Source organism: Triticum aestivum, chromosome 6D (genome assembly GCF_018294505.1).
Source record: "Triticum aestivum cultivar Chinese Spring chromosome 6D, IWGSC CS RefSeq v2.1, whole genome shotgun sequence".
In the NCBI taxonomy this organism is placed as follows: domain Eukaryota; kingdom Viridiplantae; phylum Streptophyta; class Magnoliopsida; order Poales; family Poaceae; genus Triticum; species Triticum aestivum.
The window spans coordinates 232186358-232201693 of NC_057811.1; the positions used below are offsets into that span (position 1 = coordinate 232186358).

Genomic DNA, 15336 nt, shown 5'->3' on the forward strand with positions numbered 1-15336 from the left:
CCGCCGCCGCGCGCGCCCTGAGGCTGCCCCCCGCGCCCAGCAACCGCCGCGCCGTCGCAGCCCGTCCCCGGAGGAAAGCGCCGGCCTCTGCTTCCGCTGCCTCGACCCCGGTCACCCTGTCCGGGACTGCACAAACGACGTTCGCTGTCGACGTTGCCTCTACTCCGGCCACAGCTCCCGGGACTGCCACAAGTTCTGCCGCGGCGTTCTCCGTGCACCTCCCCGCGCCACCACCCCCCAGTCGCGGCGCCGCGCGCCACCGCTTCTGCATGCCCCGCCTGCTGCAGGCCCCTCCGCCAGTGAGCCGGCCTAGCCCTCCACTCCGGTGCGCGTGGTCATGTCCCGCTCCGTTGAGATGGAGGAGGTCGAGCTCGTTCTGCGGCGCGGGATGGTGGTTTCCATCACGGGTGCCAGGCCGGCGGTCACCCCGCGGGAGGTCGAGGACGTCCTGCACTCCTCCCTTTGCCTCCAGCCCGGCGACTTCTCCATCCACGTGCATGCCCCGGAGGACTTCCTCCTCATCTTCTCCACCAACGAGATCATGGCGCGGCTCGCAGGCGACCACTTCATCAACGGCCCCGGCTTCACTCTGTCGCTCCGCCCTTGGAACAAGCTGGCGCACGCCGACGTGAGCTCCTTCGAGCACACAGTCCAGGTGGAGCTCCATGGCATCCCCGCGCAGGCTTGGCACCTCTCCACCGCTGAGCACCTTCTCGGTTCCAGCTGCTGGATTGAGCGACTGCACCCGAGCACGCGCTCGCGCGCCGACCTTGTCGTATTCCGGTTGACGACGCGCACGCACGAGCCGGCCAGCACCCGCCGCGCGGCCGTCCTGGAGATCGTGGAATCCGTCCCCGCCACCAGACGCGGCTCGCTGTCGACCATCCGCACGCTGAACTACCCCGTGTCTATCATGGTCGCCGATGGCGCCGTTGCGCTTGCCGCCTCGGCTGCTGCTGGCAACAGCGGCGGCCCTAGTGATGATGCGTCGGGTGGCGAAGCCGGTGAGGAGACACGCCGAGATGGGTCTGGTCGCGGCCGAGGCCGCCGCCGTAGCCGCAAGAGACGGCGCACGTCTGACGCCCGCGACGGCCGCGCGGACGGCATGGCGGTCGACTCCACCGGTTGGCGCGCCTCCGATCACCATGGCCGTGCGGATGTGATCGCCGTCGTCGCCCGATGGCCCGCCCCACGCCGTCGTACGGACGCAGCCATGCCGCTGCATGCCCGTACCCAGGGAAGGACGATGGAGCCCTGGCCCACAGCAAGCAGGCAGCTGTGCTCCCGTCGGCTTTCCGCATGAGCAATATTGGAAACATCATATGAAGAAAATGGACAACATCCAAAACAATGCATATCCGTAGCCAGGTGGTCATGGCATGGCATATGAGATAAATGATGCAAAGGGAGTATCAATATCATCACAAGAAAAACAAATGCCAATAACCATGGGCTTTTCATCTATGCCATATGTGCAAATTGGGTTTATTTTAATGGCATATGCATAGTCACTACGATGAGATTGCTAATATGACATATGATTGATCTCATGCATAGCATATGACAAGTCAAGCGGATTGTCAAACATGATATGACCTAAAGAATTATCACAAGAAATCCTATGTAACATGGCATCACAACTAATAGACTCGACATTAGAATCATCATACTCATCGTAAATGGGCAAGAAATCATCACATGAGGAAGTCGCACTAGCATGAAGCATGGAAATAGGTTGATCAACATCATGCAAACAATCAATGTCAAGAATGTCCACTAGTGGGACTAGAGCATCACCTTCACCTATGTTACCTTGTTCATTCCACTCAAGTGGTGTAGGTGAGGTGGGAAAGATCAAATGGTGGTCATCTTCATCTTGATCGAACCATGTGGGGGGTGCATCATATTCCACCATGGCCATCGTCTTGTCCAAAGAAAGGACGAAGTCGTCGCGAAGCGGCGCGTCATCATATATGGGACCTAGCACCAAATGAGAAGACACAATAGAGGTAGAGGTCAAGTTGTTAGAAATGCATATGGCCTCACCCTCTCTATGTGGTGGCTCACTCACTCCCTCAAGGTAGGTGCACTCAAACTCACATATGGTGGAGTCACTCATCTCGCTCAAATGGTGGGGGTTGTGGCTCTCCTCACATGAGAATTGGGGCAACACATCGTATATGGAGCTAGTGGTGAAGTCACTCTCACTCTCAATATGGTGGCACAAGTCACTCAAGTCATCATACGTCGCCGTGGTCGAAGGGAAAATCCCATGCTCAACCATTTCGTCGTCGACGTCATGGATGAAGGCTGAAGATGGCACAACATCACTCTCGCCTCCTAAGATGGAAGCATCATCCTTGCTCGTCACCATGTCACACGCCTCCAAAGCTTGGTCCTTGAAGGTCTCCGTAGTCGTACTCGTCGCCGCACCGTCTTGAAAAAGAGTCGTGGAGGACGCGGCATCATCAATGCCACAAAGAGGGATGGCGGTGAAGTCGAACTTGGGAGCATCATATTGGAGCTCGTCGGGCTTGGACATCTTGGTGGTGCTATCCTCATGCTCGTTCTCATGGAGCTTGGTCGTCGCGCAGTGAGCTTGGGGTGGAGAAGCCTTGGCCTTCATGAGTTCTTGTTCCGCCTTGAGAGCACCAATGTAGTTGTCGTCGAGGGACTTGTAGTTCTTGAGGAAGATCGTCTTGGAGATGTCGTTGTTCAATCCCATCATGAAGTGGAACTTCATCGACATGGGGTTGTCCACGCCGGCTCGTCGCAAGGTAATCTTCATCTCCTTGAAGTACTCGTCGATGGAGTTGGATCCTTGGATGGTGTTCTCCAATTGGCGTAGAAGTTGTTCCGTGTAGGTTGGGGGCACAAACTCTCGCCGCAAAGCTCTCTTCGTCTTGGGCCAACTCATATCGGAGGTCTCCAAAGGTGTGTGAAGCCACCATGTCGACGCATAGTCGTGGAAATTTCTTGAGGCGCACTTCACTTGATCTTCGGGAGGAACTTGATGTAGCTTGAGGTAGTCGTCCATGAGGCGCTCCCATTCGAGATACTCCTCGGGTTCTAGAGTCCCATAGAAAGGAATCTCGTGGTCGGTGTCGAGGTCGTAGTAGCTCGTGGAAGTCGCGGACTTGAGCTTGGGGAGCTTCTCTTGAGCGTAGTCTTGAGGTGCTTGTTGGCGAAGATGCCGTATGTCCGTAGGCGAAGATGCCTTGAAGTCGCTTGGCGAAGATGCCAAGGGTGATGGTGAAGTCGTTGAGCGGTTGTTGGTGTTGAGCTCTTGACCTTCACGTTCTTGGTGGTGATGGTGTCGATGCCGATGTGATCTTGCCGGAGATGCTAGCTTGGAAGAATGTGCTCTTGAGCGTCTTCTCGAAGATGAGGGAGATCTCTTGTAGGACTTGATGAGGGCTTTGATGTCCTCCATTTGAGCTTGCATCTTGGCGTCGTTGGAGTTGTTCGTGGCATCAAACTCGTCGTTGTTGTTGTAGACCGAAGGTGAAATGCCTTGCCTATCCAGCACAAGACCCGAGTAGAGGTGAGTAGGAAATGAGATAAACAATACCAAGTTACCTTTTCCCAATGTTGAGGATGTATCCCGTTTCACTCAATGTGAGATGAAAGAATAGTGGAATTGGTACCGGACTTGTTCACTCACACCTATCAAGTAAAGCTTATGGTGTAGCTCGGTGAGGATAGTGGCACAAAAATTTAATGCAAAATGTTAACAAGAGTCAATAATGTTGAAAGAGATTCACAAATTCGCAAGTGAAACAAGTAGACCAATAGCAAAAAATGGCACACGGAAACGCACACACGGATAGATAATTGGGGTCGTGCAACCAAAGAGTGAGCACAAAATGTGGAATCCACGGAAAACGCTCGTGTTGCACAACTCAAGAGAGACGTTAACACGCTTGCTCAATAGGCGGATACGACACTTGTGCACAACCTAAGATGCAAAATGTAGCAACTTTCTATTCCAAGTATGCTATTATGTATGGTTCCCGGTGTTTCTCTCAAGATGATCCAAGATGATCGGATATGACAATCTTATGTGCAATGTGGTATGATGCTATTGCACTTGCTTACAAGCTTTTTTACTCTTTTTCTTTTGCTTAAAAGCTTATTCTTTTTTTTTGTATGCCACTTTGCACAAACCAAGATAGCAATTGTGTATATGCGGAAACAAACTTGTGACACAAGGAATGATATGATGATACCAATATGATATGGTATGTATGCAATGGAAGGGTGGATCACTAATGTGCACAAGTAACGTTGCCGGGCAATACTCAAATGGCTAGTCTCGATAGGCAAGTAACGCAAAATGGGCTAGGGGTTATCAATGCAATTGCAAGGGGAATATACAATGGTGTCGTCGAGGTTACCGTGCTTTGCGATGATGAGTGGCGGTGTTCTTGATGAAGATACCAAGATGATGGAGACTCGTCCCTAAGTAGCCGAAACACCTTAGGAAACGGAAAAAAAAACCGTGAACTCAAAATCTCAATGACAAAAGTCAAATGGTGATAGCGGAAAGAGGTGGTAGTTGCACTAGGCACTGCGGAAGTGAAGGTTATGGTGGTGGAATATACACGGAGTCGGAGTTGAAAGCACGGTCCCTAAGTAGCCGAAACACCTTAGGAGACACAACTCACAACACAAACAAAATTGGGTTAAGTTGAGGTGGCGGAAGTGTATGGTGGGCAAGCCTATGCGGAAGTGGTGGTGGTGGTTGATGAAGCAACCGTCCCTAAGTAGCCGAAACACCTTAGGAGACTCGAATCACTACTCAAGCAACCACATATACAATGGGGATCAAAATGGGTTAGGTTGCGGGAGTCGGTGGTGGTGATGTGGATGATATGGTGGAAGGCCCAGGCAAAGATGCCAAAGTTCCAAAAATTTGATGAAGTCAAATGATGATGGTGGTATTTTTGTGGGAAGGAGGATGTCAAGAGCTTCAAAACGAGCTAAAGAACGTCAAAACGGAGTTCGGATGAATTAGATATGGCCAAAACAAAATTTCAGCACAGTCAGTTTCAGGGTTAGCCGGACATCCGGGAGGAGGTCCGGATGATCCGGATGATCCGGGTTCGTCAGGGCCGGTTCGGGTATTCGGGTGCGTGGGTTATCCGGACGTCCGGGGGGGGGGGGCGTCCAGCTGATCCGGGGGATGTCCGGATGATCCGGGCAGGTCAAACTGCTCGGGATTTCCTCTCGAGGACGAATTTTTGGGCGGAAATGAGGGATTTTCGGGTCAAAATTGTGGAGATTTCGTGGATGGAAGGTGGGGAAACTTGGGGAGATGCTAGATCCACTCGAAACCAAGCAAATCCATGGATCAAAATCGACAAAACATCATCAAAACCAACAAATCACAAAAAAATTTGGGGCTATTTTTGGTGGGGATTTTCGAATTTAGGACGAAATCAACAAAACTAGGCTAGAAAACACAACGGGGAGGCTCCGAAATCATGATCAACGTGGCTCATGATACCAAGATGATGTAGGGTGAAACCCTAGATGGCCGATCTTTCACGAAAGGAGCGAGATCCCTCGAAGAACACGGGGAAGAACGGAGAGAAATCACAAGGGGAAACACTCAAGAACAAGTCCAATCACACATCCACTAGACAATCAAACACACAAGATCCACAAGGTACATGAACAACAAAGGGAAAGATACAAGGTAAGGTTCATCTCCATGAGGAGGTCTTGAAGGGGGCCGCCCAAGAGAGGGTCTTGATCGATATATCCCGCAGGATCTTCTCACATGGAGGTCTTGAACTCCATGGGAGTGGTGGTCTCTCTCTTTCTCTCAAGAGTAGAGTGGTACAAGGAGCAAAGCTCTCTATCAAATGAGTTATCACTTTGCTAACCCTAGAAAGGAGGTGGAGGAGGTCTATTTATAGTCTAAGCCACGAAGGGGTAAGTGAGGGGGCGGAATGGGTACATAGGCCTCGGCCCGAGTCATGCACGCAGGCAAGGCCGGATGATCCGGACGGGGTCCCGGATGATCCGGGCGTCGGGGATCCGGATGATCCGGACGGAGTCCCGGATGATCCGGCTTCAGGTGAAGCCTTCGATTGTCTTCGACGCAGTTATCCGGACGATCCGGGGGTCGGCCTGGATGATCTGGCTGAGCCCGGATGATTCGGCTCGGCGTCCGGATGTCCGGCTCCAGCTCAGCAGCCGCTCCGTCTTCTTCTCCTTTCTTCTGTCTTCTCTTCCATGCTTCCCTCGCGGATGGTGTAGACGTACACTTGCGCTCGCACTCCTCCTCGACATCCGTGATGTTCAGACAATACCTATGCATGCACACGGAAGGAGTGTCAAGTAGTATACCATCCTCGAGAGGGTCAAGTGAGCACGTGTAAAGGAGATGATTCACCTTTGTGTATGTGAAGTAGATGTCGCACGTGTCACTTGCCAAATGGACTCTTGACATGATGATGTCCTTAGGATGCTCCGCATCATTATCCCATGTGATGTCTCATCATATCACATAAATGGGCAACATTTTTAGATAAATAATTGGTACAACTACATAAATTGATAAATAATTGGTGCAACTACATAAATTAGCATCCCAAGAGCATGAGTGATGGGGCAGCAATTCTGAAGTTACAGTTGTTGTTATGTGCAGGTACAGTCTAAGCTATATACCCTTTGCACGATCAGTTGTTTCGAAAGTGATGGCATCTTGCTTCGACACTGAATTCTAGAGCAACTATCATGATAGATCTACCTTTGGTTGATGGAACAGTAGTCTCATTGCTGGATCAGTAGATGCTGCTGATCTACTGTGTACTTTTAACCAAGGCCATGGTCTTCTGTTATGCTCAGAAATAATGTTAACCTTTTCCCCACTGTTGCTCCCTTCTTGCGCACATATGTATATGACGCTCCTTTGTTCCCTTTGGCTTGGGACATTTCATGAACAGTGCATTTGTCGTGGATTGGTAGGACCAGCACCTGATAACGCGGTGTTTGTGTGGAAATCCTGCTTGCTTAAAGTCATATATGTTGTCAAAACTTAAAGTCCTATATATGTTGTCAAAAGTTTCACTGCTTATCACGGTGGTGCTTGCCAATGGCATCGTACGATGTAAGGTATAACCATGGGAAATCATCAATTGCGTAGTTAAACTTAAACTTCATGTACTCCAACGCGAGTTCTCTTACGCGAGGAGCTTATTGGAAGAGCTCCTGCCATGTCCACCCCCGGGGGGTGGCCTTCCACCATGGAAGCCGGCCGAAGGAAGCGAGCTGCCGGGAGGGAAGAGGGACGGAGCCGGGCACGGGGGGCGACTCTCAACGGACGGGAGGAGACGAGGAAGGACGCATGGCGGCTGCTCGACCCGGCTGATTTAATATATACTCCATTTTTTTGCGAAAAAAATAGTGTGCTTGTGCGTGCATCTCAACAAAATGGTGCGGCCTATTAGCGGCCGGTGCCGACGTTTCTTTTGATTTGAGATTAGGGGGCGAGATGTGCGTGCATCTCACAAAGTGTGCGTGTTTTTTTTCCCTGAGAAACAGCCTATCTGATGTCTACGTGAAATGTTTGCGTTTGGGCCAAGTCCAAATAGTGAAAAAAGGAAATATAATAACCAAACAAACAAACATTCTCTTAAAGGAAATTCAACATCGTAAAAACCCGCTTGCAATCAAATATTTTAATAAATTATAAAAAAATCCAACTTGAATACACCACTACTCTTTCATCTGACGATAGTGTGAAACTGAAGGAGACATCGTCAAATGACATGAATACGGCTTCATCAATCTTTTTTTTTCTTCCGGTGCAAACGGACATATTAAATTACTTTTTTTAGATGACACATTAAATTGCTGCATACAAAGGTTGAAGGAAAAAGCATAGATGCAGGCGCTGGGCGTACATTCACCCCAATGAATGAGATTTGAAATTGATGAAGTCACCCATAGGAAATTTTTGAATTAAACGGGGCTACTTTGAAATCCGATGGTAAGAATATTCCACAGTAATAGGTATTAAAGCATGAGATGAATTTCTTCTATACCTAGGCACGACACATCCCTACCCCCGTCATGCTGCGTTGACGGGTGTTATGCCGAACACTTTAATTTTCTCTCCCGTTGCAACGCACGGGCCCTTTTGCTAGTAATATAAAACCGCTCACCGTCACACACTTTTTGCAGAAAAGCCCCTATGGTTTTGTGTATTAAACCCGTAATCCATCATTAATCTGTAAAGTTAAAATGATTCTGCAAGTAAAAAACGATTCGCTGGGAAAAAATACCCGTACACTTCCGCCTCCTCGCCTCGACCTTATGCCCGAGCCAAATCCCCCTTGCCGCTGCCGCACCACTCGCCGCCGCGGCCGCACCTTTACCCGCTTGCCACCCCGCCGCGGCGCTCGAGCGCAGATTCTGGATCAGGTCAACGCGGCGGCTCGAGGGGCTGGGGACGACGCATCTGCTCGGTGCAGAACGGCGGCGGCGGGATCCAGCGGGCACGGGAGAAGGATGGATCCGGCACGGCGGCGCACTTTGATTTTTCTGGTAGAAAAGAGAGACAGAGAAGGATCCAGGGAGGAGGAGAGGTAGGAGAAGAAGGACGGGGAAGAAGGAAGGGTGCGGCAACGGTGCAGCGGTACGAGGGCACTGGTCTTGCGCGTGAGGAGCGCCTCTCCTCGGGAGGATCTGGAGGGAGCGATTGAAATTCAAATCCACTTCAGAGCAAGGTATTGTTCTAGAATGTCTCGTCCCGATCGTGAGACCTGAAGGGGAGGATGGGATCAGAGATGAGAGGAGAAGGACGAGCGTAGGTGAGAGCGAGTGAGAGAGATAGACGACATGGAGGAAAAGGTTCATTCAAATCTCGATGCCTCCGCGTCCACACACGCGCATACAAGTAAGCCAAGCCACAGCTGGCACACACACTCAATCCCCTGACAGTGGGCCCAGCCCGGCCCCGCTGACCAGGTCGTTGCTGTTGCAAGTTTAGAACTCTGAATTTCATTTCTTCAGTCCGTTGTAGATTGATCTACAGGCGTGACATTTGCCCCCTCTCGAGCAGCAGCTTCTTCATCTTCCCAGAGCTGTGCGTCGGGGTAGCGTTGCCGCAGGACAGTGTAGTCTTCCCAGGTAGCAGCTGATTGCAGCATGGAGTTCCATTACACTTGTATTTGTACCACTGGAGTGTTCCCCTTCTTCATCATGCGGCGGTCCAGGATGGCCACCGGAACACGCTTAGCGGCGGTGAGGTCCGGGATCTTGGGCAGCTCAGTGAAGACTGGTGTATAGTCGGGGACGAACGACTTGAGCCGGGAGACGTGGAACACCGGATGGATGCGTCTTGGGGTAATTGCAGGCGGTACGCCAGGTTGCCGATGCGCTCCATCATGGTGAACGGGCCGAAGAACTTGTATGCCAGCTTCCGGCATGGGCGGTTGGCGACGGAGGATTGCGCGTAGGGTTGAAGCTTGAGGAGAACTTGCTCGCCCACGTCAAAGGCGCGCTTGGCATGGTGACGATCGGCCTGCTTCTTGAAGCGCGCCTGGGCACGAAGCAGCTCGGTGTGGGTCGCCCAATCGTTCTCGTCGAGGGGCGCGTGCGCGAAAATGGTGGTGCTGACCGCGGGAAGCCCCCCCAAGTTGGGTTCTCGCCCATACAGAGCCTTGAAAGGGGAGCCATTGAGCGAGGCGTGGTGTGAGGAGTTGTACTAGAATTCCGCCGCGGAGAGCCACCGGCGCCATTGCTTGGGCGTGTCATGGACGACGCATTGGAGATACATCTCCAAGCACTGATTCACGCGCTCCGACTGGCCATCGGTCTGGGGGTGGTACGCCGTGGAGTACAACAGCTTGGTGCCTGCGGCGGCGAGAATTTCCCGCCACATCGCGCTGGTGAACACCTTGTCGCGGTCGGAGATGATGGAGTGCAGCACACCGTGGAGTCTGATGATGTCCCAAAAGGCGCGGGCGACTTGAGTGGCGGTGAAAGGGTGCCAGAGAGGTACAAAATGAGCGTACTTGGTGAGGCGGTCGACGACCACCATGATCGCGTCGTGGTCGCCCGACTTGGTTAGCCCTTCTACAAAATCCATGGTTATATCCTGCCATGGCTCTTGCGGGATTGGAAGCGGTTGGAGCTTGCCCGCAGGGTGGGTTTGCTCGTGCTTCGCGTGCTGGCAAATGCTACATTGCTTGACGAAATCCTCGACGGCGCGCTTCAAGCCAGGCCAGGAGAAGAGCTTGCGTACGCGCTGGTAGGTGGCGGTGGTGCCTGAGTGTCCTCCCACCGTGCTGTGGTGCAGTGCGGCGATCAGCTTGGTTTGGAGCGCGATGTTGGTGCCGATTCACAGCCACCCTCGTTGGCGGATCACTCCTTGCTGCAGAGTGCGGCCTTGGTCATTGGTGTCGCAGAGGGCAAGCTTGGTGAGAAGCTCTTGTGCGTCCGCGTCCGTCACGTATGAATTTGCCACGTCTTGCAACCACTGGGGCTGGCACACCGAGAGCGCGTCCAGCGACAGTAGGTGCCCCACCCTGGAGAGCGCGCCGGCTGCGCCATTGTCCGCGCCCTTCTTGTAGCGGAATGTGAACTGCAGGCCCACCATCTTGGACATGGCCTTGCGCTGAAGATCCATGACGAGCTGTTGATCGCCCAAGGAACACAAGGTCTTGTGGTCGGTGACGATCTCAAACGGTGCATGCTGGAGGTAAGGGCGCCCCTTGTCGATCGCCATCATCACGGCGAGAAACTCCTTCTCATACGCAGAGAGCTTTTGGTTCTGCACGCCGAACGCCTTGCTCAGGTACGCGATGGGGTGGCCGTCCTGAACCAGCACCGCGCCCACGCTGGTGTCGCACGCGTCGGTCTCGATGGCGAACGGGCGTTTGAAGTCTGGGAGTGCAAGCACATGCGTGCTCACCATCGCCTTCTTGAGCATCTTGAATGCGGTCTGGGCCTTGTCGTCTCAGAGGAATCTTTTCTTTGTGAGAAGGCGCATCAGGGGCTTCGCGATAATGCCGTAGTGTGGCACGAACTCGCGGTAGTAGCCTGTAAGGCCGAGGAAGCCGTGGAGCTCTGTGGGCGTCGTGGGCACGGGCCATACACTCATGGCGCTGGTCTTGCTGGAATCGGTGGTGACGCCGTCCTTGGAGATGACATGTCCCAAGTACTCGATCTTTTGCTGGGTGAACGAGCATTTGGAGGCCTTGGCGTACAGCTGGTGCGCCCGCGGGAGGTCGAGGACAGTGCGCAAGTGTTCTTCATGTTCCTGTAAATCAACACCGAAGACAAGAATGTCATCGAGGAAGATGATGATGAATTTGTGAACGTGGCGACCGAACACGGAGTTCATTAGACACTGGAATGTGGCCGGCGCGTTGCAGAGGCCGAACGACATCGCCCTGAATGAAGGAAATATGCCCTAGAGGCAATAATAAAGTTGTTATTTATATTTCCTTATATCATGATAAATGTTTATTATTCATGCTAGAATTGTATTAACCGGAAACTTAGTACATGTGTGAATACATAGACAAACAGAGTGTCCCTAGTGTGCCTCTACTTGACTAGCTCGTTAATCAAAGATGGTTAAGTTTCCTAGCCATAGACATGTGTTGTCATTTGATGAACGGGATCACATCATTAGAGAATGATGTGATGGACAAGACCCATCCGTTAGCTTAGCATAATGATCGTTTAGTTTTTCTACTATTGCTTTCTTCATGACTTATACATGTTCCTCAGACTATGAGATTATGCAACTCCCGAATACCGGAGGAACACCTTGTGTGCTATCAAACATCACAATGTAACTGGGTGATTATAAAGATGCTCTACAGGTGTCTCTGATGGTGTTTGTTGAGTTGGCATAGATCGAGATTAGGATTTGTCACTCCGTGTATCGGAGAGGTATCTCTGGGCTCTCTCGGTAATGCACATCACTATGAGCCTTGCAAGCAATGTGACTAATGAGTTAGTTACGGGATGATGCATTACGGAATGAGTAAAGAGACTTGCTGATAACGAGATTGAACTAGGTATGATGATACCGACGATCGAATCTCGGGCAAGTAACATACCAATGACAAAGGGAACAACGTATGTTGTTATGCGGTTTGACCGATAAAGATCTTCGTAGAATACGCAGGAGCCAATATGAGCATCCAGGTTCCATTATTGGTTATTGACCGGAGATATGTCTCGGTCATGTCTACATAGTTCTCGAAACCGTAGGGTCCGCACGCTTAACGTTCGATGAGGATTTGTATTATGAGTTATGTGATTTGATGAACCGAAGTTTGTTCGGAGTCCCGGATGAGATCACGGACATGACGAGGAGTCTCGAAATGGTCGAGACATAAAGATTGATATATTGGAAGGTTATGTTTGGACACCGGAATGGTTTCAGAAAGATTCAGCCATTTTCTGGAGTACCGGGGGTTACCGGAACCCCCCGGGAGTTAATGGGCCTTCATGGGCCCTAGTGGAGAGAGAGGCGGCAGCCAGGTGACGACGCGCGCCCCCAAGCCCAAACCGAATTGGACTAGGGTTGGGGGGGCGAATCCTACTTGGATCGGGAGTCCAAGTAGGACTCCCCTTCATGGCGCCCCCCTTGGGCCGGCCACCTCTCCTCCCCCCTTTATATACGTGGGAGGGGGGGGGGGTACCCCAAAGACAGACCAAGCCTTCTCTTAGCCGTGTGCGGTGCCCCCCCTCCATAGTTACACACCTCGGTCATATCGTCTTAGTGCTTAGGCGAAGCCCTGCGCCGGTAACTTCATCATCACCGTCGCCACGCCGTCGTGCTGACGGAACTCTCCCTCGGCCTCAACTGGATCAAGAGTTCGAGGGACGTCATCGAGCTGAACGTGTGCTGAACGCGGAGGTGCCGTACGTTTGGTGCTTGGATCGGTTGGATCGCGAAGACGTTCGACTACGTCAACCGCGTTACTAAACGCTTCCGCTTTCAGTCTACGAGGGTACGTGGACACACTCTCCCCGCTCGTTACTATGCATCTCCTAGATAGATCTTGTGTGATCTTAGGTAAATTTTTTAAAATACTGCGTTCCCCAACAGTGGCATCCGAGCCAGGTCTATACGTAGATGTTATATGCACGAGTAGAACACAAAGAGTTGTGGGCGATAATAGTCATACCGCTTACCAGCAACGTCTTATTTTGATTCGACGGTATTTTTGGATGAAGCGGTCCAGACCGACATTACATGACCGCGTTCATGAGACTAGTTCTACCGACGTGCTTTGCACACAGGTGGCTAACGGGTGTCTGTTTCTCCAACTTTAGTTGAATCGAGTTTGACTACGCCCGGTCCTTGTTGAAGGTTAAAACAACACACTTGACGAAAAATCGTTGTGGTTTTGATGCGTAGGTAAGAACGGTTCTTGCTAGAAGCCCATAGCAGCCACGTAAAACTTGCAACAACAAAGTAGAGGACGTCTAACTTGTTTTTGCAGGGCTTGTTGTGATGTGATATGGTCAAGACGTGATGATATATAAATTGTTGTATGAGATGATCATGTTTTGTAACAGTTATCGGCAACTGGCAGGAGCCATATGGTGATGAGGACATCAATACCATTGTTACACCCATAGCCCCTACTGTTACATATACTGGACCAATTACTAGAGCTCGCGCACGCCAAATAAATTACCAGGTACTTCCGTTTCTTGGTAATGATTCTAATGTTCATGAGAATATGGTGCTGCCTAAATTGGATACATTTGTTTTGCTTACAAATGAAGGGCCTACCTTGGAGAAGGATGAACATTGGAGCAAGAACAAGCATGGAGTTGATGGCATGCGCAAGGGGAACAAGAACGGAGTTACAAGTGATGATTTCAGGACTTTGAAGCCACCATAAGGAGTGCATGAAGCCTTGGACGAAATATACTAGATGCCACTTCATAAAATTCGTCCAGAGGCTATTCTAGGTGCTGCGTCACCTTATTATTGGGCCAAGCCCATGTAATTTCGAAATACATAAGTATATGCTGTTTTTAGAGTCCGTATGTGTGGGGAAACAAGAGATAGGGTTGGTTTCGGACCCCTTCCCCAAGGGCCACGAAATTCCCCCCTCTTCCTCCATATATACAGCCCTTAGGGCACCGTTTAGACTTTGGGTTTTGTTTAGATTAAAAGTTCGCCATAGCTGCAACTTCGTGTACTTCGTTTGTGTTCAACGACCAGACCAAGGCGTCACAGAACCCCACCTTCATTAATAAAACTTTCCTCTTATATTCGCAATATCCAGATTGCAATCTTAGTTTCTTGCTTGTTCTTCGTTTGCTCGCAGGAAACAGGCCCTCGTGGTCAGGTTGATCGAGCTCCGGCGTGGTCAATAACCTTCGGAAGTTGGTTTAGCGATTGCTAAGGCGCGACGTCTCGCACGTTCGTAGTCGGATCGTCAAGGTCGACTCCACAAAAAACGATAGCCAACATCTCATCGAAACATCGGGACACCTTTGCCTCTATCAAGTGGTATCAGATTTGCAGGTTGCTCGGTGAGATTTTACAGTTTTTCGTAGTTTAGATCAAGTCTGTTCTTCATACCTACAGTCCACGAAAAAGCCACAAAAAAATTAGGGTTAGTTCATCATATCCGAACCAATCTGAGCCTTTGCATAATCTTTTTAGGGTTTTTGCTTTGTTGAATTTGCGGTTGCATTGTCGTGTCAAGTTGCTGGTCTTAGAGTCTAGTCTTTTAGAGTTTCGAGTTCTGGTCATAAGTTGTCACGCCGCCGCCGCACCATCATCATCGCCCCTGCCATCTACCACCACCGCTTATCCGCCACCGCTCTGAATCCGTATCCATATACCACCACCAATCCGTATCCATCTACCACCACCGATCCCTATCCATATACCACCACCGCTACCATATACCACCACCGCTGCCATATCGTACCACCATACATCCACCACCAATCCGAGTTCTTTTCATATTAGGTTTGTTTTCGAGATCCATCTATTTTTCGTTTCGTGTTTCCTTGCCTGAGTAGGTCTCGGAAAAAAAAATTAGGCCAAAATTTCGGCGACCAAAAATATTTTTTCCCTATCCTATTTTTAGGCTTTTCTGAGTCTTTTGAGCCACGTGCCATCATAGTGATTTTTTGTCGCACTTTTTCGTCGTCGCTACCCTGATTTCCGAAAAAATGGTCAAAAAACTTTCATGCCCATCCTGTCATTTTGACCTGGGAAGAGTTTTGAGACACTCGCCATTATAGTGATTTTTTGCAAAAAAAAGAGGAGCGCAAAAAAAAAAGAGCGCCAGAAAAAAAATAGAGCGAAAAAAAAATTCCAGAGTG

The 15336-nt window shown here is 50.7% G+C and overlaps 1 protein-coding gene across 2 annotated transcripts in view; it reads left to right on the top strand.

Moving 5' to 3' along the window:
* LOC123144526 (vesicle transport protein SFT2B) overlaps positions 1 to 7047 on the top strand; it is a 28645-nt gene extending 21598 nt beyond the window's left edge. For both annotated transcript variants that reach the window (XM_044563713.1, XM_044563714.1), the window contains one exon: positions 6659 to 7047. In XM_044563713.1, the coding sequence (XP_044419648.1) occupies positions 6659 to 6737 (79 nt within the window). In that variant the 3' untranslated portion in view covers positions 6738 to 7047. The remainder of the gene's footprint in view (positions 1 to 6658) is intronic.
* The last annotated feature ends 8289 nt before the right edge of the window (positions 7048 to 15336 follow it).